We start from the raw sequence: 27,543 nt of genomic DNA on the forward strand, positions 1-27,543 counted from the left end.
TCTTTAATTTACCTGATCATGAGCTGAATGTTTCATTATAGTCAAAGTTTAAAATCTACTTTTATCGTACCACATTCTGATTTTATGTGATTCTAGTTTTAATTGTTGTCATTTCTGTCAGACCTTAGTGTTTTTAAAAATTATTTCTCCTTTTCATGTATTTTTATTATCACCACAGGTCGGCAAATAAGAGGACATGTCGCCACCGTGTGGTAAAGATGTAAAAGTGCAGAACCAGTGTGAACGGTTGAGCCGACATGTCTTGTTTAGGTTTTCTCTTCAATACATTATAATAAAAGTTATTTGAGTTAAAAATATAAGTTATTAGAAGCTCACTGTCTGGATTCATTAACTCTTTGAGTTCAGGTGAAAGTGACACAAACACAAAGTCCAGCTCAAAATGTTTATTCTGATAAACAGAAGTTAGAATCACAAGGCGCAGGCGGACAAAGTGTCAAACATCATCATCAATCCTTCTGTTAGACACTTTAACATCGACACCAACACAACAGCTCATCTTTGACTTGAAGCATGTTTGATACAGGTTGTGCTCAGCGACTGAGCAGCTGGAGCAGAAGGGTGCGATTATTTAAAGCCTGAGTTAAGCTCGTCCCTTCAGGCTCAATCCTGATGTTGTGCGTTTAGCTCTGGCCGCCCAGGGTGTGCTTATCAAACAGGTACTCCGCCATCTTGTTGGTCTGGGGATCCATGCGGGTGAGGTTGGTGATGTGGTCTCCCAGCTTCTTGATGGCCTCCACCTGCTCGTTCAGGTAGTGAGTCTCCAGGAAGTCACACAGCTGAGGACGAGACGAGAGCACAGTTAGCGGTTTGGAACGTCGAGACAGGTTTTCCTAGTTTTCTTCTCGCGCTTCATCTGATAACTTACATGAGGGTCGACGTGCTGGGTCGCCAGTTTGTGCAGATCCAGCAGAGCCTGGTTGACGCTCTTCTCCAGCTGCAGAGCGCACTGCAGGGCCTCCAGTCCGCTGCCCCACTCGTCACGGTCCGGCTTCTGCCGAGGACAAACAGAGAATTACAGCAGACTGAAGTTATATTGCGTCCTCGGCTGTTCTCTGGTCTGTACTGACCTTGACGTCCTGGAGGAAGATGCGTCCTCCTCTTTTGTTCTGGAAGGACATCAGCTTCTCGGCGTGCTCCCGCTCCTCGCCGATGTTCTCCTTGAAGAAGTGGGCGAAGCCTGGGAGGGCCACGTCGTCACGCGAGAAGTAGAAGGCCTGTGAGGGGGCGGAGCCAGGAGACAAACACCAGTTATTCATGGGGACAAACAGTCGTTATGGAGACAGGCGGTGGTCACGAGTCATGACTCGGGGGGGGGGGTTTAGACAAGAGAGGTCAACAAGTATGACGGAGAAACAGGTTTCATGTTGTTGACATGTTGGTTAAACCGTCCACACCTTCCTGCTGCTTAAAGTATTTACTACTCACTCAAGTACACGTCTCTTACCATGGAGGTGTATAGATATTAGTATTAGTACACGTCTCTTACCATGGAGGTGTATAGATATTAGTATTAGTACACGTCTCTTACCATGGAGGTGTATTAGTACACGTCTCTTACCATGGAGGTGTATTAGTACACGTCTCTTACCATGGAGGTGTAGGTGTATTAGTATTAGTACACGTCTCTTACCATGGAGGTGTATTAGTACACGTCTCTTACCATGGAGGTGTAGGTGTATTAGTATTAGTACACGTCTCTTACCATGGAGGTGTAGGTGTATTAGTATTAGTACACGTCTCTTACCATGGAGGTGTATTAGTATTAGTACACGTCTCTTACCATGGAGGTGTAGGTGTATTAGTATTAGTACACGTCTCTTACCATGGAGGTGTATAGTTAGAAGTATTAGTACACGTCTCTTACCATGGAGGTGTATTAGTATTAGTACACGTCTCTTACCATGGAGGTGTATAGTTAGAAGTATTAGTACACGTCTCTTACCATGGAGGTGTATTAGTATTAGTACACGTCTCTTACCATGGAGGTGTATAGTTAGAAGTATTAGTACACGTCTCTTACCATGGAGGTGTATAGTTAGAAGTATTAGTACACGTCTCTTACCATGGAGGTGTATAGTTAGAAGTATTAGTACACGTCTCTTACCATGGAGGTGTATTAGTATTAGTACACGTCTCTTACCATGGAGGTGTAGGTGTATTAGTATTAGTACACGTCTCTTACCATGGAGGTGTAGGTGTATTAGTACACGTCTCTTACCATGGAGGTGTATTAGTATTAGTACACGTCTCTTACCATGGAGGTGTAGGTGTATTAGTACACGTCTCTTACCATGGAGGTGTATTAGTATTAGTACACGTCTCTTACCATGGAGGTGTAGGTGTATTAGTATTAGTACACGTCTCTTACCATGGAGGTGTATTAGTATTAGTACACGTCTCTTACCATGGAGGTGTAGGTGTATTAGTATTAGTACACGTCTCTTACCATGGAGGTGTATAGTTAGAAGTATTAGTACACGTCTCTTACCATGGAGGTGTATAGTTAGAAGTATTAGTACACGTCTCTTACCATGGAGGTGTATAGTTAGAAGTATTAGTACACGTCTCTTACCATGGAGGTGTATAGTTAGAAGTATTAGTACACGTCTCTTACCATGGAGGTGTATAGTTAGAAGTATTAGTACACGTCTCTTACCATGGAGGTGTATGTGTATTAGTATTAGTACACGTCTCTTACCATGGAGGTGTAGGTGTATTAGTATTAGTACACGTCTCTTACCATGGAGGTGTATAGTTAGAAGTATTAGTACACGTCTCTTACCATGGAGGTGTAGGTGTAGGAGGCGAACAGCTCCATGTTGATCATCCTGTTCACGGCGGCCTCACAGTCTCGGTGGTAGTTCTGACGCACTTGAGACTCCATCTTGGCTGGTTGAGAGTTTTTCTTAAGAAAACGGTAGAAAAATAAAGTTGTGCGCGTGCTGCTGGAGCAGAGTTCAAGTAGAGGAGGATCGTGCTGAGGAGGAGCGGAGCTCGACGCGGAGGAGGAGCGGGACGAAAGAAGAAGCTCCGTTCAAACACTGTTGAAGCAAGAACCTCTGTGGTTTCTACCCGGACTGAGCTGGAGGGGGGACGAGGCTGTACTTATACTGAGGACCACGTGACTCCGCCCCACCAATCACTGCGTCTAAGCGTCACGTGGTCTGCGGGCTGGGGTGCAGCCCGGAAGTGTCTGTTTGATGTGAAATGACTAAGCACTTTTTCTGCTGCGTCATGTTCAGTCAGCATGTTTACAACTGTGACAAGCATGAAAATAAACATTTAATAATAATACTAATATTAATAATAAATATTATAATAATAATAATAAATATTACAATACTACTACTAATAATACTAATAATTATTATTATACTAATAACAATACAAAAAAATATTACAATACTAATAATAATAATTATAATAAATATAATAAATATTATTATATTGATAACAATACTACTAATAATAATACTAATAATTATATAAATACACTAATAATAATAATTATAATAAATATTATAATAAATACACTAATAATAATAATAAACAATTCCATTTGAAGCTCAGCAACAGGAAATCGATTAGCAAAGTAAAAGTACAGATGATTGTTTAAATTGTTGTCTTATAGATTTTATTTCATTGGATTTCTTTTCGGCTCCGTTTCTAGATTCAGCTCTTGGTTTCGTTCTCTCTGCTCGTGTGTTGTAAGGACCATACATCTTCTTGAACAGAACATATCGAGACTTATAGACAATAAATAGAAGCAATTAAATTGTCCAAATGTACAAACGAACCTTTCGATGAACAATAAGTAATTGTTTTGTGTGTAGTATTTTAATATTTAATCATTGTAGATGCATGTTTATTTGACTGAACTGTCATTTTAGCTGTAAACTTTCTGTGTCGAGCACATTCTTACAAAGTTTCTATCTAAACACTTAAAAACACTGCCATGCTAACAACATGGTCCAAACTGTTTCTACAGTGAAGTTCTTGCAAATGTAAAACAGTTTATAATTTAGTTGTGGGTGGATTTTGACGAGTGCGCTGTGTGTCCTCCGCAGACGTGCTGCAGCTCATGTATTCACCACATGACATCGAAAACCTGCTGATAAGGTATTTTCCACCAAGGTAGTTTTTATTGCGTTACTCAACACCACAGCTCAGCTGAGCCTCAAAGGCCCGTCATCGTAAAACACTGGAAATGATTTCACTTCGTTTTCTCAGAATAAAGTGAATAAAGTCGGCGTTTTAAAAGTAAAACTTGTACAGAAACATTTTCATTGCAACAAGACTGCAGGGGTATAAACTTCAACAGACAGTCTGTGTATATTGAAGTAAATGTAAGTATACATGTGTATTTACAGTATATGTGATGGTAAATTAGATCTGAACTAATATCCATAAACATGTATACTTTTATTTTAACCTTTGTCCTTATCAGACTGTAATAAACTGAATTATGCAGCAGATCTTTCTTCACCTGGACTTATTATCGTCTATCTTATCATATTCTATATAACCTCTGATCTAATGTGGGACAATTCAACTTAACCTTATTGCAGCTTCTTGTTGACACGAGCAGTAAATCCTCTTCTGCCGTCTCTGTCTCTTTCATGAGCTGTGGAACAACAAAGTAGAATCTGGGACATTTCATTACAGGACAGTGTCCACAAAGTGACTCAGCAATTCAAACAGCTGAGTCACTTTAACACAGTCAAGCAGTGTCTGGTTCCCCCGTGGATTTTGCTGTGTCATTGCTGTGACTCCTTCCTGTTTTTGGTTAAGATGACCTGATCTGGTCTTGTGAACAGTGAACCACCAGACAGGAAGTGGGCGTCAGAAACAGGAACCAGTCAGGAGACACTGGTCCTCTGACTCATCCGTGTTAGGGTTTATTTTTTTGTGTCTCATTCTGTAAAAAGTTAAAAAAGTTAGAGAGTTAAACTTTGCAGAAATGGACAGAATATCCAGAAACAGACTCCGCAGTCTTCTACGCTCTCGTCATATTTTAAATGTCACCGCTCATAAATACAAAAGTGAAATTTTGCTTTTCTCTCTGAATAAATCTCAGTTTTTAGTGAACTTGCACAACTTACAGCTCTTTTGTGAGTTGTTGGAGTCTTTTCACGACTGTACCGGAGCTGTACAAGTGAATTTATTGTGATGATGCCTCAGTTTCAGCAATTATAGACCTTTAATGAACATAAACGACGTCTGCTGCCATGAAGGTTCAGGATATTTTAAATCTATATATTCAATCTGGACGACACAACATCTGGAGAGCGACGCCATCAGACCCGTTAAAACACCACAAGAGAATGTGAGCGTTTGTGTGATTATCCTTTAATTGTTGCTTTCAGACAGTGAGACTCTGCGGGAACGTTCAAAATTTGAAATTCATTTTCAATAAACTTGACTTGGACATGGAAAAAAAAAAAAAAATAGACTTCAATGGGAATGTTTGAGTAACTGTATTTCCACACTACAGTATTTCAGATATTCAGTACTTGTACTTATTTCACACAGGATCAATTGATCGAATGATACTGAGAGAAGAAGACAGAGGTAGAGAGACATGAGGCCATTAGGTAGGTAAAACAATCAATTAGTCCTGCGAGCTAACGAGCTGTTATGTGCGTCGTCCTTCGTTGACATAGAAGTGTCAGTGTGTGGAGTCTGGTGTGTTTCTGTCTCTATTGCTTCAGTTTGAGGAGGTAACATGAAAACCGTCTTTATCACAGTGAAGAAACTTCAACTTGTTCGTCCGGGCACAATGTTTCTTTAGGTCCTTTAAAATCTCCTGTCTGTCATTAAGTGCTTCAGTGTGGTTCAGATAGAGGAGCAATGGAGGCTGATGAAGTCCCTCTCTGTCTGTGTGGTGTGATCTGAGCTCCAGGGAGCAGGTGTGAAACAGCTGATCATGATTAAGAAGTGATTACTTTCGGTTCCAAGTGCTACAGGAAGTGTCAACGGGAAGAATAACGGCAACTGTGGCTGAGGGAACAACTGGTTTTCTGATTGAGTTCCAAGGCATCTGATCGTCACAGTAAAACGCGGAGGATTTCTGTCACACTTCCTTCGTCAGCTTCGTTCTTCTTACGCAGTGGGAATCCACACACTCTTCCACTGCACGGCGTTTCTCCACATTTCTTCCAGGAGTGACGGGTGAGTCCAGTCCCTCCCGCCGTCCTCCTCCTCCCCCTGGCAGACAAGCTGCAGGGTTTTGAGAGGGTTGGTGCAGGTGTACTGGAGGAACTGACAGCCCTGCAGAGGAGGAGGAGGAGGAAAAGGAGGACGTGTGGTCAGTGATAACGACTAGATTGATCATTGTGCATTCAGGAGCTCAGGTTTCTCTTGGATTCTCTTCTTACCTCAGCACTGCCCCAGTACCAGACGGCCTTGATGACGCTGTGATTGGCCAGCGCCACAGTGAGCTGGTCCCTACTTCCTGAAATGACATTCACCAGACCTGCCGGAAGGTCCGACGCCTGGAGCACCTGCGGAGGGAGAGAGTTTCCACACGCGTTAACTCAGATGTTTCCAGCGACAGTGACGTCCACATCTCAACACTTGCCTGAATGAATGCCAGGGCCGCCAGAGGACTCTTCTGACTGGGGACCATGATGACGGCGTTGCCAGTGGCTAAGGCCGCCCCGAGAAGTGTAACCATGGAGAGGAGGGGACTCTTGTCTGGGAGCACGATGCCCACCACTCCGAGGGCTTCAGGGATGGAGAGAGCAGAGCCGGACTGCGGCATGGGCTGAGGAGGAGGGATGATATTAATCTAGAAGCTGATGATTTTCTGATGCAACACAAGGCACTTTACTTTCTCTCACCAGAGCTGCTCCTTGGATTTTGTCACAGTACGCTGCCCAATCACTGAGCCTCGCGATGCTGAGGTCCGCCTCCTTCTCAGCCTCCTCAACTGACAGAGTGGCCTGGGCGCTGATGGACGCAGCCAGGTCTCGCCTCTTTGACTCCAGGCTCTTGACCAGCGAGTAGAGAGACTGAGCGCGTGCGGACAGACTTTTCTTCATCCAGCTAGAGGCGGGGGGGGGGGGGGGGGGTAAAAGAAATATTGTGAACACACAGTCGAACTCTTTGTCTTATATTTCAGTGTAACGCCAGTGAGCACTAACTCTAGTTCTAATGGCCTGTGTCTGGATTGCAGTTTATCACACTCTGCTGATTCGTGCATATTATTTTGGATATATTGTCTATGACTCAGCAGTTTCTTTTTATCAGCTCCTAAAGTCAAGTTGCACTTTGACCGGTGATAGACACACATTCATACATGTGTCGTACCTGAATGAATAAATCTCTGGAGGCCACATCTCACCTGTGGCCGGTTCAAAGGTTCACTTTAGAAGTAGTTACAGTTTAACTTTGGTGAGGGAGAGTTTTAGGATTAAGGTTCAGCAGTAAAATAACTTTTAGTCTTGTTTATGATGAAGACATCCAGAGATAATGTGATTTAAAATGCCTGTGTGTGTTTAACTTTGTCACCGAGCAAATCAGCTTCAGTGGAAACTCAATTGAAGGAAACTCAGTTTTTTTTTTAATCCACTTGTGAAACTCTCACCTGGGCTGGACTTTGATCGCGGCCTCCACAGCATTTCGCACATCTTTCCGGCCTCCGTCTGGACAGTAGGCCAACACACTGCCTCCTGCTGGTAGCTGCAGGGCCACACTGCGGCCTGACTCTGATTTGCATGCCTTGCCTCCAACAAACTGCAGGTAGGACTTCGGAGCACTGAGGGGAGAGACACACGTCAGCACACGTCCACCATTTGCTGAGAGTTTGTGTGCAGCCGTGGTATCTGACACCTGGAAGTGAAGAAAGCAACACAAACCCACCTGGCAGCGTCTGATTCATCAGGAATTATCGTTGTGGGCGCTGCTGTTCCAAACTTCGTGTAGTCCATAGCAACAGGGGTGGAGCGAGGAAGAGAGGAGGAAGAGCAGGGCGGACGTAGAAACTGGTACAAGCCCTGAGAGCAGAGAGGTGGTCAACATGAAACACAAGACTCTTCTGTGGTTGTACAGCTGCATTCAGACTCGCACTGAGCTCCAGATAATCTTCTGACTTTCTCCTGGTTTTTTATTCTTATTGTTTGCGTCTGTCGCGTGTTAGAAACCTCATCGACACACTTGTTCAGGGAGAATCCTCAAGATAATCTCCTCCCGTGCTCTCACATGCAGCCGCTCCGCATGATGTCAGGAGATTATCCGGAGTTCAGTGCAGGTCAAAAAGCAGATATAGTTGTTTCCTGTCAGAGTGAAATGATGGACCCACCTCCTGTCCTCCATCAGTGCAGGTGCCAGAGTCTTTGTGACCGGAGACAGGAAGACAAGGGTCTGACACGGAGTGGGAATTTACCCACACGGAGCCAACTGAGAGACTGATGAAATAAAGAGAGAGGAAAACATCATCAGCGGCAAAAGAACTTTAACAGAGACGTCAGAGAGGATTTACCAGCACGGAGGCATTCTGAAAATAATTTGAAAGAACTCAAACACGTCAGAGGCAAAGAAACATAGAAGACGATTATATAAGATGTTACTTAAAACAAAAGAGAAGAAGAAGACGCGTGAACGAACCTCTTTGCCGTCTCCAGAGCCAGAGTGAGGTCTTCAGTCCAGATGGACGCTGCCAGGCCGTGAGGACTGTGGTTCCCTGTGAAGACATAATGTGGAATATTTTACTGAACTAACAGGGAAGAGACCCCAGGACTCGCTGGAGGGACTACATATCCCATCAGGCCTGGGAACGCCTCGGGACCCCCCCCAGGATGAGCCGGACAGCTTGGCTAGGAAAAGGGATGAGTGGGATACCTCTTCACATCAGTGTCCTCAGATGTGTCCTTACCCAGCGTCACTGCTTCTGTGTTGCTCCTGAAGGTCATGAGAGGGAGCAGCGGTCCAGGCGAAGGGCTGACCACAAACGGAGAGGAGGGGGCGGCCCCACAGAGCACAGTGGGAGGGTACAGGTCACCTGACGGAGGAGCAGCGCACGACTGGACCAACTGAGGAAAGAGAGGAAAGTCGTTTAGAGATTCTACGACAACGACCAAGTTCAGGTCTTTTCTCATCTCGGTTACTTTCATGAAAACACAGAAAGTCACTGCACAACTCATCTTCAACTTTTTCTGACTGACCGTGGCCCCCTGCTGCTGAGCCTCCTGTACTGCAGCCTCCACCAGGACTCTGTCAGCTTCACTGGGCAGACCAACACACTTCCTCCCCGCCAGACGCAGCTTGAGACGGGCCACAACGCCGTCCAACACACTCTCCTGCACACACAACACCCAGTGGATCTGAGGGGGGGGGAGAGGGGCGGAGTTAGAGTCTGCGAGCTGCGTGGTCTGAAGGGATGAAGATTCTTTTTGAGCAAACCACCTCTTTTTTCTTTTTGAAGGCTGCTTCTATCACTCCATCCACAGCGCTGTCGATGTCAGCGGACTCAAAAATGATGAAGGGACATGTGGCACCGATGCAGGGGAAGACAGAGACGGGGACACCCATCCCTGCTGTGGCCTTGCACAGCATCACTCCATCCTGAACCCGGAAGAGAAACAGAGAGTTTGTCGATTTAGGAAATTGTGTTGACACGGTAAAACCAACATTTCTCCTTCACGCACCTGCTTGTTGCCACAGTAGGTGACGTAGTTGATGCACGGATTCTGGGCCACTGTGGCACCCAGCAACGTGTCACTTCCTGTTAAAACATTAAGAGCCCCGACAGGAAGTCCTGCACTTATAAAAAGCTGAGCCAACAGGAGCGCTGGAGGGGCGGTGCTCCGACCAGGGACAATGATGACAGAGTTTCCTGGGAGGAGGAAGGAAAAACACCTTAAAACAATTCTGAATGAACATTACAAAAACAAACGTGGCTATCGCTCACAGCTGACTGACAGAAACTTAAGCTGACAACACGCCTGCGTCAGACGCTGCCTACAAATCAATCAGAGGCAAGTACAGGTAGACTCCGCCCTCGTAGGTGATGACGACAGGACGTACGTTTGTCAGAATAAATTCTTAGAATAAACCAAAACTAACAGATCAAATAAAACTATGAAATGAATCTGCAGTTACTTTGATGACCAATTATCTATTTATTTGACGGTTTCAGCCGTTGGTTGGTTGGACAAGAAGACTGATGCCGTTAACGAGGCTGTTTACCGTTCATGTCTTTCTCTTTGAAATGTCTTACCCATGGCCAGAGCTGGAAGGACTTTGAGCATCAGGGAATGAAGAGAACAGTCGTCAGAGACAACAACAGCCACCACACCTGGGAGAGAAGGAACAAAACAAAAAAACCACGTGACTACATCAAGCATCAAAAGACATGAAGACACTGATCCTCCGTGTTCCTGTTCCCTCACCCAGAGGAGTCCAGCTGGAGATGAGCGTGTCCCTGAGCTGAGCCCAGCTGCTGTAGTACTGCAGCAGTCGGACCAGGGTGGAGGTCGAGCAGGACGCCTCGCACAGCTCGCACAGCTCGGACACACACTGAGTGTGCTGCCCGAGGACGCTCACCAACCTAAAAACAAAAGAAACCATGTATAATATATAAACTAATTAAACTGCTGGGATGGTTTTAATGTCAGTGCTGAGTCTGTCCTACCTGAGCAGAACTTTAGCTCTGTTGTAGCACGTCGTCCTGCTCCAGACTCGGTGGCCACTAACAGCTAATGACGCACACTGGGAAACATCGTCGTCAGCAGCACACACAATGCTGCACACGTCACCACCTGGAGATCAGAGCGTCATGTGATCGGTTTCATTACAGAACTCAGTTTATAAAGCTCCGAGCAGAGGGATGCAGTTATTCTCATTACTCACGTGTTGAATTAGGGAATTTTTTTTTATGTGGGTTGTGGTGTATTGATTTTTTGGTGATTTCATGTCCAGCGTATGTTCATGGTTTGAATTACCCATCGTCTAAAATGCTTTCAGACAGGTTTGAGCTGCCGTTACCTTTAGAGTCGGTCAGGGAGCGCGTCTGTCTGTCCGCTGGACGGACAAACTTGCCGTTGATGAACAGACCCAGAGAACGAGAGTGATGATCCAGCCAGGCCTGGGGGAGGGGGAATGAGTTGTGTTAACTGTAACAACACTAAACTCAGAATACAGCTGGACAAGATGTTGAATATCTCTATGATTTACAATAAAAATCTGATTTCATATACTGGTAGAACCCATGGAGGGTTTCTGAGAAACTGTATTCACGTGTTTTCACGGCTGTTTTTTAAAGGGCTGCGGCTTCTTGGATCTGTAAATCAGGAGTTTACACCAGGTATCTGTTAATTAACGTCTGATAATTTAATGAGAAAGAAGGAACATAACCAGGAAATAGAAAATATCAAGAGGATGAAATACAACTAAAACTATTTTTTTATCTACGCAGCACATGAACAAACAAGGAAACATCTGCATTGATTATATTTTATGTTGCTTCAAAATGAAAGAAATACGGAAAAAGGCAGTAATCATTTTTACAGCATGTTATCTGAACACCCACCGACACCGTCTCATGGTTTTAATTTAAGCTCATGTGTTCTGTGACGTCGTTAACATTTTAAACAGTTGTCCCCATATGCTCACATATCATTGGCCAGGACGACGCCACCTCTGCTGGACTGTGACTGCTGATGAACGGCCGACAGGGCGGACGGAGTGTGTCAAATATTTACAGACACAAAACCAAAGAACTCCAGAGCTCATCTTCAGTTAGAGACAGAGCTCAGATTCTTTTCAACGTCAAAATGTTTGTTCTCAGACTTGGTTTCTGTCGTTGTGGGTCGCTCTTGATTAGATGTTCAGCTTGTCAGGTCTTAGTTGTAGTTTCACTACACTGAGTGAGGTTAAAGGTCAAAAGAGCTGGTTGTTCACGAACACGTGATTATTTCCACGTCTCAAATGTGTTTCCTCTGTTATTACTCTGAGTTTAGAGCAGATTTCAATAAGTCTGAACTGTGGCAGTATTTTAAATAGTATCTTTAAGTCACAGGTTAATTTGTCCTCGTGTCTGCTTGTTGCCTCAGACGGAACCTGGTTCTGGATGTTCTGGGATGTGTTTGAGGAGACAGTGAAAGGACCTCGGTGTTGTATTCAGTTTGGTTTGATGAGCGTAGATTAAAGCTCCCAGCAGAACCACATGCACCAATCATGGACGAACTCTAACTCTCTGAGCTGTGACATATTCTGTCTGTGCAGAAACAATGGTTCGTGGTTCATCTATTCACTGCACATGTTTGTTTCCAGTGTCCCCTCTTATCTTATCTTATCTGAGGGGAACCAGACAGTTCCGTGTGACTGTCCTTTGCATTATCACAAACTTCACCTAAAACTCGAACCTCTGCATCTGATCCCCTGATCGTACTGTCTACATCTGGATTCCACGTGTCCCCAACATCTGGATTCCACGTGTCCCCAACATCTGGCTCCTCTCCAGCCCTTTGACATGTCGGTCACATGTCGGTCTCGTGAGTGACAGTTAATGAGGCTCACACGGGACAGTGCTACATGCTAACAGCAGCCGAGCGGCTTCGCTGACGCGAGTTCATTCTCGCAACGCAACAGTCCGACGTCAGGTGTGAAACAGGAAGTGAGTTTACCTGAGCGGTGGCGCAGCTGGAGGCGGCCGCGGGTCCGTACTCCATGCTCTGAAAGATACTGAACACCGAGCTGCTGCTAGCTGCCATGCTAGAGAGAGAGATCCGGGAGGAGGAGAAGCCGAGAGCGTCTGTGTGTGTGTGGGGAGGGGGGAGAGAGAGCTGCCGTGAAGCTAACTCAGTTAGCCACAGGAGCTAACGCACAGAGTGCAGAGAGGACAGAGGTCTCACAGCGACGCAAAAATAAGTTCCTCCTACTCTGTCGGAGACTAGTGCAGAGCGAGAGGCTTCACTCCTCCGTACTTCCTGTGTGCTTTTATTTTCAGCCCTTTATTTCTCTCTCTCTCTCACACACACTCACACACACTCACTCACACACACACACACACACACACACACACACACACACACACACGAATCACAGAAACAACAGATAATAGAAATGAATAAGATTTATCTACAATAAAATAAAAGGGTACAAATCAGCTCATCAATTTGCAAACATTCATAGTTTTTACAGCTGGGAAATAAAGTGTTGAATAAAACACGTGTCTGATATCATTCAAACTTTTACAGAAAAATATCACATCGTTCACAGTCTTGTGTCTTGAGTCTACACTGGATGTTTATTGTATTATGGGTAATATATATATAAATATATATATAATCCTAATAATAACTGCATTAGTATCATTATTATAACTTTATTATATTTTAAAACACAAGGTGCTTTACAAGTTAATGACAATTGAAGGCAAAAAGCAGTACAATTTAAAGCCATTTGAAGATCACACAGCAAAGGTTTCAAGTTGTATTTGTCGTATGCAAGTCAACACGGGGTCAACAGTACAATGAAAAGTGTTGGACAAGAAGAAACAGATCAGCAGTGAAATAGTTCAATTAAAAGAAAAGCAAAGTAGGAAGTGCTCACTGTAAAAAAAAGTCAAATACAACACAAAACTACACACATTCAAACTGTAACTGTACAGAGTGTGTGTATGAATAGTCAACAGAGCACAGACACCACAATAAAAAATGTTCAAGCTGAGAAAACTGTAAAAACGAGATAAAATAAAGCAAGAATATTTAAAATAGACGATAAATTCAGAACTAGAAGGAAGCACGTCTGGAAAATGAGTCTGGAAAACGAGTACTTGCTCTGAACAGCTGACTGGATGGTGGTTTAGAGCCTTTGTACCATTATGACGAGTCAATCATTTTAATTCTGTGTTATGTTCATGATTTTAAATGTCTGAACCCCACAGAGCCGCGTGTTCCACCCGGAGGCATTTAGTCGACGCACCTGAAGAACGACCGGGTTGCGCGGTGCACACCAGGAAGTGCGAAGAAACAGATGTGTCTTGTTTCCCAGCTCAGTTCTCTCATGTCTGCGGATTTCTCCTTTTTACTCTCGATCCCTCCCGAGACAACTCGCTCCTAGAAGACGGACCCACGAGCCTCCAGAGGAGACGAGGCCCCGCGTTTTTAAAAACATGCCCCGCAGAAAGGTAAGGCTGCTGTTAGCTGCAGCTCGGACACACAACAACAACAACAACAACAACAACAGGACGCTGTGGCTAACGTTAGCTAACATCACCGGTCGTGTGTGATGATCTGTGGCTGTGCGATATTAACATTAGTGAGTTAATGAGAGAGTGTGTGTGTGTGTGTGTGTGTGTGTTGATCTTCAGCTGCCATGTTGTGTTTTATGCTACAAGCTAAGCTAGCGCCTGCTTCCTGCTGAGTTGCGGGTTTGTGTTGTTGTTGTTGTTGTTGTTGTTGTTGTTGTCTGTTCAGGAATGCGGAGACGGGAACATTTGTGCGATGCGACTCGAGGTTGTGTGTCTGTGACGCTGGTTCCGGGTGAACGTCGCTCACGCGCTGAGAAAAAGGGAACGAGCTGTTCTTTCGGTGCGAGCGTGACACGCAGCGTCCGCATCAAAACAACGCTGTGATTGGTCAGAGCCCGGAGAGCGACGCGTTCATTGGTTGGGCCCTCCCGGTCCCCGCCCCTTCTCTAATGTCATTGGTCCCGCGTGAAGCTGTCAAACACGTTGACGCGTCGTGTGGTTTGTTTATTTCTCCCGCAGACTTCATCAACCTGCATCAAGATCTGAATTTAAATGATTAATCAATTAATAAAGTTCATTAACTGCGATATTATCAAGTATGAAGTTACTCATTCTTCTTCTTCTGCTGTAATATTGCACATTTTCTCATAGTGGGACTAATAAAAGTATTATCTTAGTGTTGCTTCTATCAGGCACGCTCTGCATTTACCCCGTACACACGCTATACTGTTGTTTTCTTCGTATTGTACATCGTGTACTTTAACAGATAACACCAGATGGTTTAGGATATTGAAAACTTAGATAACAAATGTAAAATAAGAACAGGAACAGAATCAATATCATATTTCATGATGTCCCATGGAACCTTGCAGCCCCGTGAGCTGTTCAGTGGATGCAGCTTGTTCTGTGAAATGCAAATGACATGTCGGGGGGCCGCTCTCCACCCCACCCCCCACCTCCAGCCGGGTATCGGTGGAGAATGAGACCCTCAGTGTTCGGCATCACTTCACTGGCTCCGCGTGCAGCTCGGCCGCCTGCTGTCATTGGGTCTACGGGACATTTCATGTATTCATCTGTTCATTGAGGCCACACCAGACATTTATATATATAAATATATTATATATTATTTAAATGTGTATATTAAAACCTGGGCTCGGGACGTTATCAGGTCTTTGAGCATCGTGATGAGAGGCTGCAGAGGAGATGTGACGGGATGATGCCCCCCCCCCCTCAGAATGGGATCTTTGCTGAATTATCCGCTGGTAAAACAAAGAAACCAACTAAACCACCCGCGTCAGGACTTCAGGTCTTTTCACTGACCGGTTGTAAGTCGGATCTTGACGCAGAGTCCACGGCGGAGCTCCGGGTTCACTGACGCTGCCTCTGCTTGTTGTTTCCAGAGAACCGCCGGCAGCAGCTCGGACGGGACCGAGGACTCGGATTTTTCCGCCGATCTCGAACAAGCCGAAGTTCCCGAGAGCGCGCACAGGCGCAGCAGCACGCGCCTGACCCGCGCGTCCCTGCGCCTCAGCCAAAGCTCACAAGGTAAAAAGTTTGATGGAAGATGAAGAATTACAGGAAGCTATATATTCATTACAGCAAGAAACCACAGACATTTGTGTTAAAGAACAGAAGTAACATGAAGGAATAATCACAACTACCTTGTTTATAGAGCTCCCTTCAAATTAATACTATTAATACACAACAGTGAACAAATAGTGAAACAATACACATGGAAGAACATAAATAATGATGGTAATATAATAATAGAGATAAAAGTAAAATATTAACGTGGCTTTAAATTCAGTCATGTTTTTAGCCAAGACTTAAAAGAAGACCCCCCTCTTAGAAAGACCAACTTAAGAAATGAGTTAATCATAAGTTTAACTTTTTAGTCGAACCAGTTTAAAAGAATGAAATATTTCCATCTGCTGCAGAGACGGAAAAGTCTTTTAACCTTTTGCACTTAATTGTTAACATCAAACCAGTGACCTCTCCGAGCTCTTCACGCTTTTATCTTGCTTGAAACTTTAGAAAGTTAGAGGAATCTTTTTTCCTCGTGAGTATAATCAAACTTTTTTTTATTATATCACAGTTGGGTTTTTTGCGAACTCTTCTGTTTATCATACATATTTTATCTCCACTTATAATTATTTTCAAACCAGTGCGGTGTGGTTTACTTAATGCGGGTCATTTCTGTGAGATATCTTCATCCAGAGACCACCTCACACTGGCTTTTATATGTGGGCAGTGATTAAGCATGAATGGGTTGAGACAGCCTGACCTCCCCCCACCACAGACACACAAACACACCCTGCGTGACCTCTTTCTGCTGCGCCAGAGGGGATTTACAACAGAGGGAGAAAGGCCGACAGTGTTCCCTCTGCTTTTTGTTGCTGAGAGAAGTGCGAGTCCTCACAGAGGCACAGCACAGAGTTCGCTCCAGACATAAGTGGATTCAGAAGTTCAGTCCTCTTCCCTGTGGTGGGATTAGACTCTTCATAAGACTCTTCACAAAACAAGTAACTCCTTCTTCTTCTTCTTCTTCTACTTAACATTTTTGCTCGGAGCTGCTCAGATGCAGACTGGACGGATCTAGAATCTGGAAAACCGTTTAATGCATCTGCTCTAAAAAGGTTTCTACACTCCAGTAGTGCTGCAACCAAGAGTTATCTTCAGTTTCATTTCATGGTTTGTTGTCTGATGATATCTTATCAATTGTCTGAGTCAGATATTCAGTGAAGATATTTAGTTTTCTATCACATCAGACAAAGAGCAGAAGGAAACACTCACAGTTTAGAAGCTGGAACAAGGAAACGATTCTGATTGTTGCTTAGAAATAACATTGATTATGTTAAACATTCAGAATAAGACGTTATTTTAAATATTATCTCTTGCCAGTTGACTACTCCGTTCATATTCCTGTTTCATGTCAAAGATGATTCTTCTTCTTTATTTGTCCAGTTTTAAATCCCACATTTTTTAACTTACTTTAAAATTTTGCGAAAGCTACAACTCTTTTATTTTTCCATCTTGTTTACACTCAGGTCGTTTGTTGTCATCAGTTGTTAACTGTAAGTCAGTGTCACCACAATCCAACAGGACGTTCTAATGTATATTAACTGTATATGTATGTGTATATATGTATGAACCTATTCAGGTGAAGTTAGTCAGAACATGCTGTTTACATGTCAGTGTCTGTTTCAGACTATTGTCTTGATCAGGTCAACATCAGAATATTCGTGTCCATGTAAATGTAGTGATTGGTATTTATATTTACTTCGAATGGACTAATCATCAAGCCCATACTTCTACACTGTCAAACCAGATGGAGACAAAAAAATAAAAGATCTTATACATTTCATGATGAAAACATCTCCTCTCCTCCTCTCCTCCTCTCCTCCTCTCCTCTTCTCCTCCTTCTCTCCTCCTCCTCCTCTCCTCTCCTAGATAATGGCAGCTCAGCTCGGAGCAGTTCTCCTGCAGCAGTGGGATCTGACGAAGGCCTGGACTCAGCATCGGAGCCTGCAGCACGGACAGCAGTGACGGCGTCCGTCTTCTCCTCCGGGCGCAGGGTCACACGCAGCCAACAGGGGGCAACAAACAACACAGCTAAAAGATACCCGCTGCGCCAGAGTCGGTCGTCTGGGTCAGATACTGAGGCTAACGGTGAGAGCTGATGCTTTTAACGTCTATTTTAACCAAGTTCAGGCTGTTAAGTTTAGTCGTTCACCTCCTCTTGGTTGAAGGAGGAGACAAAGCACAAGAGGATGAGTTTGTGTGGACGTCAGAAGGAGGAGTAAAGGAAAAGACTGATGAGTAGATGAGAGAGTTGAGTTGGCAAGGAGGAGAGAACAAGGAGTGACCTTAAGATGAGATCTGTGTGTGTCTGTCGTTCATTGTGGAGCTAATATCATCAGGCCTGTCTGTTATCACAGCGTGTTCCTGATCATGAACAAAACTAATATGTCTGAGTTGTATGAATGAATGAATGAATGACCTCACAGAGACCAGGAGCTGTTGTTGTCTCACTTCAGCTCCTGGACACAATTGAGTCTGTAATTAGTTTGTGAGCTTATTCAATGACATCATTCGTCATCTTAACAGTGAGTCATGTTGTGGAACGATATAAAGTTTGACGTGACGGTTCACAATTAATCATCGATGATGATTTATAGTCATCATAATTAACCATCATTTTAATTATGTCGATGACTCACAAACCTTCTTTATTTGCTCAAAGCAAAAAGATTAGTGATGTTAAGTTGACGTTAATAACTAATGAAAATATGTAGAACGGAATATTAAATAAAAAATCTGTCAAACCTGTTATAAGCTTCGGAAATATTTAAAAACAATTTTGTTCCCTCATTATCATTACTCCTATGTCACTCTTAATTATTAAATATGTTACTGTCACCGATAATTACAACTTTTAACAAACAACGAATCCTCACTAGTAAAACAAAGTCAGGATATAACGATGTAGAAATCAATTATCGTTATACACATTAGACCAATAACTGATCAGTTCAAAGATTCCAACCAAACTTATGTCTGTCAATGTTTCCCTTGTCCTGATTGGCTCAGCAGATCTAAAGCAGGCCGAGGACCGGGACGAGACCCCTCCCCGCACCCCAACAGGCAACGCCCCATCCTCAGAGTCAGACATCGAGGTTTCCAGCCCGAGCAACGACCTCGTGTCGTCCAGCAACGACATTGTAGTTTCACAGGAGGAGGACGAGAGATTGGCTAAAGAACTGTCACTCAAAGAGGCCGCCGCCCATGACCTCTCTCACCGGCCCAAACGACGGCGCTTCCACGAGAGCTACAACTTCAACATGAAGTGTCCCACGCCCGGGTGCAACTCACTGGGTGAGGACTTGAAGACTGCAGTGTGTTGATCTCCTGCTCGTACAGACCTTCTCTGAGCGTCCTGTCTTTATTTGTCTCTCCCTCTCTGTCCCTCCACATCAGGTCATCTAACAGGGAGACATGAGAGACACTTCTCCATATCAGGATGTCCTCTCTACCACAATCTGTCTGCTGATGAATGCAAGGTACACACACACACACACACACTGAATATTTAAGTGGAAACACTTTGGTGCTTTAAAACAGAAGCTGTTTTGTTTTGTCTGTAAATTTCTCCTCTGTCATTTTATTTTGTGGTATTTTTAGACGACTATCTGTCACAGTGAAGTAAAAAAAACAAATTTCTTCTACTGCTGTTTAGTTTCTTGCTCTTTGTCAAACCAAGATTCTTTAGTGGCAATATCCCACTGCGACCAAGTGTCCAGAGGATGAAACCGAAGGAATCCAACAGAATCAAATTGAAATAGTCAAGCTGTGAAGCCTCCAGGAACGTGGGGGTGGCCGCTGCCATGTTTCTGCTGCAGGGCTTGTGAGTGGTTGGTGGTAGACAGTGTTGATGTTTTGTCAGGGCAAGGCATCGACGCGCGACAAACAGGCTGAGGAAAGGACACTGTCGCACCGTCAGGATGAGAACAGACATTCCACGAGAAACCAGGTAAAAAACGCACAACACACACAAGTGCATCAGGCAAACATGACGCACGTTAAACACACACAGGTACACAAACCCTTTTTTTTTTTTTTTGTTGGATTTCACCCGTCTGACTCACTTCGTCATGAGCTGAAGGTGTGTTTGTGCGTCTGTGTGCTCTGAGGGGAGTTCCTGCACACTGCTGCGTTTCTCTTAAAGCAGTAACTCCTTATATGAAATATAAACACGCAACATACCATAAGAAATACGTACGCAGGGAGAAAGGGGGGACGTTTTCAAGGACAGGAATGAAGTGGGACTGATTATGTAAAATAAAAGATGAACACACTGCAACATATACGTTACAACACAAATGCAAACGCCACAATATAACCACAAAAACTACAACACAACTACATAAGTTGTGTTGTCCATGTTTGTCCACGTTTTCACAAACGGCTGCTCGGATGACTTCAGTCAGTAACTCTGCTCGTTTCATTGTCAGATGAGTCAAAACCGTGGGTTTTGAAATGTGTGTCCTGTTTCCAGGCTCCGACAGAGCGTCAGCTGCGCTACAAGGAGAAGGTGACGGAGCTGAGGAGGAAGAGGAACTCTGGCCTCAATAAGGAGCAGAAGGAAAAGTACATGGTAAGTGGGTGAGGACTGAATGTGTCGAACATAAGCATTTCTCCATATTGTGTTCTGAGAGTCTTTGTGGTTTTCCGCCCTCCGCCCCCACGTACAGGAACACCGTCAGAGCCACGGGGCGAGCCGGGAGCCGCTGCTGGAGAACATCACCAGCGACTACGACCTCGAGCTGTTCAGGAAAGCGCAGGCACGTGCCTCGGACGACCTTGTAAGAGAGAAAACTCATCATCATCTCCCTCCTTGTTCTCCTTCCTCTTATTTTTTTGTCCCCTCTTTTCTGCCTTACTCCTCTTCTTCTCTGTTTCAGTCTGCAAACCCTCCTTCGCAGCCAAAGGAGGAGTCTGAGATATTTTTGGTAGTTTGGAGAATCACTTCCTGTTGTTCTGTATATTTTCTTCTCCTGCTCTGTTAGACTGTGACTCGACAGCTCTGTCGTGTTCAATCAGGCTTCTCGTCAAACCTTCACATTAACGTTTGAGCCTCTCAGGTACAAAAGGCATACGCTCATTTTCCAGTGCAAACAATATATTTAGATACGTGACGGGCGTTTCAAGCTGTTATTGGTTTCACTGCAAAATAATCTTTGAAAAACCTGGAGCTTAAAATAAGTAATTCACCAATTAGCATGTTTAAGAGTTCTCTGTTGTTTTTGTCTTTGTTGTAGTGGCATGGTAATGATGGAAGTTCATCTTAAACTCAACTACATCTAAAGTCCAGTTTTAGAAACAGATAAAATAAATAACGTCCCTGAAAATCTTTTTATTTATCTTTTTATACGACACACAATGTTTTGTTTCATCCCTTCATTTTAAGCCTTTTCCTGTTTGCTCCTCATCCTATAATTTCCCACCATCTCGATATTGTGGATCTTTCTGTGACCGGTTTCCTCCACTGAGGTTCCTCCTAAGTTTGATCTTTGGCTCACCAGATCCTCTTCCCTACATAATTGAGATCTTTTCCTCTTTCTCTCCCCTCTCTCTCTGCTCGCCTGCCCTCTCTTCTTGTCCTCTTTATACCTTGTCGCTCCGTCCCCCCATCTCCTCATCCCTCCTGCCCTGGCCCGTACAGGAGAAGCTCCGTCTGTCCGGTCAGGTGTCGGAAGGCAGCAACATGATAAAGACCATCGTGTTTGGACGTTATGAGCTGGACACCTGGTACCACTCTCCTTACCCGGAGGAGTACGCCCGCCTGGGGAGGCTCTACATGTGCGAGTTCTGCCTGAAGTACATGAAGAGCCAGACCATTCTACGCAGGCACATGGTGAGGCAGCTCTCTGGAGGCATCTTCATGACGTGTTGTGTGTTGCCTGAGGCGATTCATCATTTCATTCTGAGCGGCTGTTCGGAGCTGGGATCTGAAACGGACCTCTGTTATCGTTGTGTTTGAATTAAGAACTCCTCTGTTTTGTCTCTGTTGCATAAAGGCAAAGTGTGTGTGGAAGCATCCTCCAGGAGACGAGATCTACAGAAAGGGAAACATCTCCGTCTTTGAGGTGGATGGAAAGAAGAACAAGGTAAGAGGGAGCAGCACATGTCCTCCTGACCTCCAGAGGGTCCAGGAGTCATCGATCGTCGTGCGTTTGATCGTTAAACCTCTCGTGAAGCAGAGTGAGCAGTGATTGACTGAAGAGGAAGTGACACAGTTCAGATAAATCCATGTTTCCTGTGTTCCACCGTGGACGGAGACATCTGTACATAAACTGTACAACAAGAAATATAGAAAAATAAATGAGGGAAACTGGCAACAAGTTCTTTTAAATTACTGACTGCGGTAATTATTGTGTTTCTTGTTGCTTCTCACTGACGTGTGTGTCACTCCTCTAAACCCAGTAATCCAGGGAACTCGTCTGTGTTTTTACACAAAGACACACACACACACACACACACACACTGACTGTATATTATATTGTATAAATTACACAGGTCATCATGTCACTGTTCTCTTCCTCACAGATTTACTGCCAGAACTTGTGTTTGCTGGCCAAACTCTTCCTGGACCACAAGACTCTGTACTACGACGTCGAACCTTTCCTCTTCTATGTCATGACTGAAGCTGACAACACGGGCTGCCACCTCGTCGGATACTTCTCTAAGGTAGCGAGGGAGTCAGGTGCCGAGGGCAACGTGTTGTATGTCTGAACTATGTGAACAGAAACATTTAAGTCAAATGTTTTCCAGAGAGACGCTGGAGACAGATGAAAGTCCCTCAGCACGTGAAATTATATTTGATTCTGTGTTTACGCTGTCTGATTTATTCAGCGAGTCTCTCTGGGTTTTATTACCTGTTTTAAAATCCTGTCGATCCTCAGCCTGCGTAAATATCACTCACCTCAAATTCTAGAAAATCAGCACTGACAATCAACCTTGAAAAACGTGTCTCAGCTGAACCGTCGTGTTTATGGATTGATTCTCTTTCTGCAGGAGAAGAATTCTTTCCTGAACTACAACGTGTCCTGCATCCTCACCATGCCTCAATACATGAGGCAGGGCTACGGCAAGATGCTCATAGACTTCAGTGAGTACAGAACGCAGAGTGTGAATTTATCTCGAGCTGCGTTCAGACCTGCGCTGAACTGTGGAGGGGGTGCATGTGTGAACGCAAAGGGAGGTGGGGGGGAGGTCACACACGTAGAAGACACTGACGAAGACATCAAGAGTTTGTGGTGATGAGAGCTGACGACACAGGAAGCCACAAAACATTGTCCTTTGCCCCAGAGGCTGATCAGCTCCGAGGTCGGCTGTTGTTTGACGGTAAAACTACTAAAAGCTCTAAAATCTCTTTCACCAGGTTACCTGTTGTCTAAGGTGGAGGAGAAGGTGGGTTCACCCGAGCGTCCTCTGTCTGACCTGGGCCTCATCAGCTACCGCAGCTACTGGAAGGAGGTGCTGCTGCGCTACCTGAACAATTTCCAGGGCAAGGAGATCTCCATCAAAGGTCAGGAGAGGACCGGGCTGCCTGTGTGTTTGTGTGTTATCTGCATTCATGCGTTCAGCTGCGTGCGCCTTTGTGAATGGACCAGAACGTTAACGTGATAAATGAAGGTGGACGCACGCGACAGTAACGGTCGTCCAGGACGAGGCCACTCCTGACACGTTCAGGGGACCGAGCGGGAGACGCCGTGCTCAGCCCATCGCTTTTTATTCTGCTGTTTTCATCGTGTAAAGAAAAACGAGAGTCTGCCGCCATGTCTCTGTGGGACGAAACCCAGAGAGCGAAATGCTAAAAATAAAGATGTAGCTACAGCAACCAGCAGTGTGATAAAACTACAAATAACTCAGTGATAACACTCTGTTCCATCCCTTCACCTTTTTAAATCTTTGTTTTTTTTAATATTCTCAGAGTTCTCCTGCAGAGAAGAGCGGCTCAGCTTGATTAGTTCTAACTACACCGCTGTGTTTCCACATGTCTCTGGATGTCTTATAGTTTTATGTCGCTTGGAAACAGCACAAGCCAGTTTCCTCCCTGCTTCATATTTAATTTAGTTTGTTCACAGTCGCAGCCAGTATCTGCTCTCAACATCGGCCCAAATTCCTCTGTTTGGGATAGATTCTTGTCTCCCGCAGGACGAGTCGTAGTAACTTTCCTTTCACAAACTTTTCAGCAGCAGCTTTAAACCCCCCCCCCCCCCTCTGGTTTTACTCTTGTGTTCACAGAGATCAGTCAGGAGACGGCCGTGAACCCAGTGGATATTGTCAGCACGTTGCAGTCCCTCCAGATGCTCAAGTACTGGAAGGGGAAGCACCTGGTTTTAAAGAGACAGGTAAGAGACAAGGATCTGCCAGATGACTCAAACTCAAGCTCATCGGTTAACTCGCGGGATAATTAGGTTTCTAACTGAATTTCATGGCTCTTCAAAATGCAGCTGAGATGTTTTTCCCTCCTGCAGGACCTCATCGATGACTGGAAGGCCAAGGAGACCAAACGGGGAAATGGCAAGACCATAGATCCCACAGCCTTAAAATGGACACCTCCTAAAGGGACGTAGAGAAGCTTCACACCTTGACACACGCACACAGTCCGATCCTCCGCTGTCCGCTGGCATGCTCACACACCCTGAGACTAAACCCTCACACGCACTCTTGTACAAAAAGCTTTCAGCAGCTGCAGTCGTCCACGTTTACTCTGAGTTCAAGCAGCCGCTGACAAATCATTTCAAAAAGAAGCACAGTTTGTTTTTAAACTGGAAAAACTGGAACATCCAAGAAATCGAATTCTTATAGGCAAAACAAAAATAATATATATATGTATGTATATAGAACCCAAACAGGAGAGTTAATGGTTAAAAAAATAAATATCAGATTACTCTTGTGAGAGTCACACTTTCGATTTACTTGATGCAAAGTATTTGAAGACAAACTGCAGCCTCTCGGTTCTCGTACGTGCACGTGCAAACATCTGGATGTTAAATGAAGGCAGGGAACGAAGTCGTTATTTAAAAAATGAGCTATTTCAGTTTTTAAGTTGTCTCTCGAATTGTAATTTAATTCGATCATTCATATATTTTATTTATGAGACGGAGTTAAACTCGTCATAATAAACTGCGATTGATTGTCCAGCGATGCAGGAATAAATTCTGGTCCCATCGTGGTGAAGCAACGGGCCGCAGATGTGACGTCAGTCCACGCTGGTATCTCCTCGGCCTCGTTCGTCACGAGATAAGTGAAAGTAATTGTGCGTCGTTAGCGCAGCTCCTCCCGGACACTTCATCAGCACGGACCGCCAGACGCACCCGCTAATCCAATCTCCGACCGCCGCCGCTGACGCAGACCAGCTGGATGTGATTAAACCGAACAGGACCCGGGTTCAGGATCCATCCGGTTCTGAAGAGTAGGAACCAGCACCTGGATTCATCGTCCGGGTCGCGTGAAATGAACAGACAGTTCCCAGGCAGAGTGAGATTAGAACGAAGCTCAGTAAAACCTGAACTATATCGGTTTTTGTTTTTTTTAATTGTTTGTTGACATGTTTTAAAAAGAGCGGAGATGGAATCAGACCAGAGCGAACAGCGGCTGTTTGGATTCAGAGCGAGTGAATTCTGTCCCGTATTTAACCGAGCTCCGTCGTCACTTCACCAGGGAGCTATAGCTGCCATTGGCCCTGTTCGGTCCTGGTGTCACCGCAGGTTCGGTCCGGGTGTCACCGCAGGTTCGGTCCTGGTGTCACCGCAGGTGTCACCGCAGGTTCGGTCCTGGTGTCACCGCAGGTTCGGTCCTGGTGTCACCGCAGGTTCGGTCCTGGTGTCGTTATGTTCTGTCAGCCAAGAGGAATCTCTCACGTCGACCTCGTTCAAGTTCTCAAACATATTTTACACTTTTTCTACCTCTGAGGTTTTACCACTGTATAAAAGCTCCGACGGCCCATTTCTACCCTTTTTTTTTTATTATTGTGTGTTAATGTGAAAAATATTTAGCAACCTTTTTTTCTTTTTTTTTTTGGATTAGATTTTTAAAAAATAAGAAAAGTTATTTATATTCTTAAAACGAGACATTAACTGCGTAGAACGTACAGTAACAGACCAAGTCTGGAGGAGGAGTGAAACCTCTGCAGCTTCCTTGTGAATAGAAATATTTATTTAAAGTTTCTATGTAGATTTGAATGTGTTTTACAGAACTTACAGGAAAATACGACCACAGTCATTTTCATTTCAGACGTCAATCTGTTATCAGAGGGGATGAATCAAAACTTTTGCACATTGTCACTATTTGTTAACGCCACGCGCACACACACACACACACACACACACACACACACACACACACACACACACACACACACACACACACACACACACACACACACACACACGCACGCTGCTGCAAGAGGAAACACAGCTTCCTGTTTGACCCGTGCTCTGCAGCTCGTGTGCTATTGTCTGTTTTTTTTTTAAGTGTTTTGCTGATTAAATTTTAATAAATATCCACGTGATGGATTTTAATTCCACGTGTTCATCTTCTAGTTCTCGTGAACGTTCTGGGGAAACACTCAGAGTGAAATGAGAAGCTTTAAGTTCGGCTCCAGCTCATGAGCCTGAACCCTGCGAGAGTGGAAGCGTGTGCACGGTGGCTCGGTGAGAGCGTGTGCACGGTGGCTCGGTGAGAGCGTGTGCACGGTGGCTCGGTGAGAGCGTGTGGATTTCCCCAGATTGTCAGAACGGGTCCTTTAAAGGCGCGCGATGCTCCGACAGCACGTGGCTGTGAAATTGAAGGTGTGTATCCGACGACGTCAGATCGAATCAGCTTCTTTCCCGTGATGCCTTTCACCTTCTGTATCTTCAGTGTCACAATTTCGAACATGGACGAATCTTTTTCTGTCACGAACCGATTTGTTTTTTGTTCTGTTGCCTTCAGATATTTGGTTTTTTTTTTTCTCCGTGTCTTATTTTCTTGTTCTTCGTTGTTGAACCTGTTCCTGTTTTTTTTAGTTTTGGGTCTCACACGAAGATTAAGAGTCACTGACTTCCAATCTAAATCTCAACAGTTTCAGATCCTTTCTGTTCTCAATAAACCTCTGAAATGTGCCACTGAGCAAAAGTTTGTTTACAGGAAAGTGCACTTCATTTTTTTAAGGGATTTCAAAGTAAAAGCCTGTTGTTAAACACAGCCTCCTGATGATAATGTTCTAAATGTGTCTGCGGGAATTTCTTTCTTTGCTGAGTTAACGTTGTGTTTCGCTGTCGGTGCCTCTAGCTCCGTCATCTTCAGAGGAAACCCGTCTGTTTCTGTTTCTCGTCCTGTCGCCTCGGTGTCGTCCTCTGTGCCAGTGGCAGCTATAGACCGACACGTTCAGAGCGCGTCGCTCATCATTAACGATCTGAACAGTCTCAGTGACTCGCTGGAGTCACTCCATCACTTTCCGTAGGCCGGCGAGCTGTCGTAGAACCGCTACCTAATTAAATGATGCACACAAAGCAGCGACACACTAAAGTAGCGCGGCATCGATGTGTAGCTCAGTTGTGGTTTTTGTATTTGCTTCTGCCCGTTAACTTCCTCTTCAATAAACACAAATGGTGATCTTTGCCCGATGTGTTGTTTGTGTTCTGACCGTGAAGAGGATCGTCTCTGTGATTAACTAACTAAGTAACTTTGCTGAGGTTATATTTATTATAAGTGTAATCCTCTTTTTAATCTGCACCATAGCTGCAGTTCCACGAACTTCACATCTTTGCATCAGTTTG

At 44.5% G+C, this 27,543-nt stretch overlaps 3 protein-coding genes and 1 long non-coding RNA gene across 14 annotated transcripts; 2 read left to right on the forward strand and 2 right to left on the reverse strand.

Moving 5' to 3' along the window:
* The first annotated feature begins 389 nt into the window (after nucleotides 1-389).
* Nucleotides 390-3,108, forward strand: LOC138407726 (uncharacterized). The gene is made up of 3 exons (XR_011241060.1): nucleotides 390-1,514; nucleotides 1,737-2,282; nucleotides 2,733-3,108. It is a non-coding gene; the product is annotated as an uncharacterized lncRNA (long non-coding RNA).
* Nucleotides 390-4,682, reverse strand: LOC109644868 (ferritin, middle subunit). Of its 4 annotated transcripts, none has more exons than XM_069524995.1 (4): nucleotides 2,804-4,682; nucleotides 1,089-1,235; nucleotides 887-1,012; nucleotides 390-797 (listed from the first exon to the last, which is right to left on the reverse strand). In XM_069524995.1, the coding sequence occupies exons 1-4, from the start codon at nucleotides 2,903-2,905 to the stop codon at nucleotides 642-644; spliced, it is 531 nt and encodes a 176-aa protein (XP_069381096.1). In that variant the 5' UTR covers nucleotides 2,906-4,682; the 3' UTR covers nucleotides 390-641. The 4 variants fall into 4 exon arrangements, with proteins under 4 accessions (XP_069381096.1, XP_069381097.1, XP_069381098.1 ...); XM_069524996.1 differs by having other exon boundaries at nucleotides 887-1,009; nucleotides 2,804-4,663; XM_069524997.1 differs by lacking the exon at nucleotides 2,804-4,682 and adding an exon at nucleotides 1,610-1,635.
* Nucleotides 4,683-5,354: 672 nt separating this feature from the next.
* Nucleotides 5,355-13,311, reverse strand: aldh16a1 (aldehyde dehydrogenase 16 family, member A1). The gene is made up of 17 exons (XM_069524983.1): nucleotides 12,648-13,311; nucleotides 11,008-11,107; nucleotides 10,655-10,781; nucleotides 10,413-10,570; nucleotides 10,241-10,318; nucleotides 9,669-9,856; nucleotides 9,427-9,585; nucleotides 9,186-9,344; nucleotides 8,897-9,053; nucleotides 8,629-8,704; nucleotides 8,324-8,429; nucleotides 7,885-8,018; nucleotides 7,610-7,780; nucleotides 6,864-7,068; nucleotides 6,602-6,787; nucleotides 6,399-6,524; nucleotides 5,355-6,291 (listed from the first exon to the last, which is right to left on the reverse strand). Exons 1-17 carry the CDS (start codon nucleotides 12,732-12,734, stop codon nucleotides 6,124-6,126), a joined length of 2,385 nt encoding a protein of 794 aa, XP_069381084.1. The 5' UTR covers nucleotides 12,735-13,311; the 3' UTR covers nucleotides 5,355-6,123.
* Nucleotides 13,312-13,912: 601 nt separating this feature from the next.
* On the forward strand, nucleotides 13,913-27,385 carry LOC109645564 (histone acetyltransferase KAT7-like). Of its 8 annotated transcripts, XR_011241059.1 has the most exons (16): nucleotides 13,966-14,152; nucleotides 15,616-15,760; nucleotides 17,666-17,884; nucleotides 18,806-19,090; nucleotides 19,193-19,275; nucleotides 19,659-19,745; nucleotides 20,271-20,369; nucleotides 20,467-20,577; nucleotides 21,438-21,629; nucleotides 21,793-21,882; nucleotides 22,322-22,462; nucleotides 22,790-22,883; nucleotides 23,157-23,303; nucleotides 24,023-24,129; nucleotides 24,256-25,479; nucleotides 25,538-27,385. XR_011241059.1 is itself a non-coding variant. In XM_069524989.1 (15 exons), the coding sequence occupies exons 1-15, from the start codon at nucleotides 14,138-14,140 to the stop codon at nucleotides 24,352-24,354; spliced, it is 1,911 nt and encodes a 636-aa protein (XP_069381090.1). In that variant the 5' UTR covers nucleotides 13,913-14,137; the 3' UTR covers nucleotides 24,355-24,677. The 8 variants fall into 8 exon arrangements, 7 of the variants coding, with proteins under 7 accessions (XP_069381090.1, XP_069381091.1, XP_069381087.1 ...); XM_069524989.1 differs by lacking the exon at nucleotides 25,538-27,385 and having other exon boundaries at nucleotides 13,913-14,152; nucleotides 18,809-19,090; nucleotides 24,256-24,677; XM_069524990.1 differs by lacking the exon at nucleotides 25,538-27,385 and having other exon boundaries at nucleotides 13,913-14,152; nucleotides 18,809-19,090; nucleotides 20,467-20,556; nucleotides 24,256-24,677.
* The last annotated feature ends 158 nt before the right edge of the window (nucleotides 27,386-27,543 follow it).

Source organism: Paralichthys olivaceus, chromosome 5 (assembly GCF_024713975.1).
Source record: "Paralichthys olivaceus isolate ysfri-2021 chromosome 5, ASM2471397v2, whole genome shotgun sequence".
NCBI classification, from domain to species: Eukaryota; Metazoa; Chordata; class Actinopteri; order Pleuronectiformes; family Paralichthyidae; genus Paralichthys; species Paralichthys olivaceus.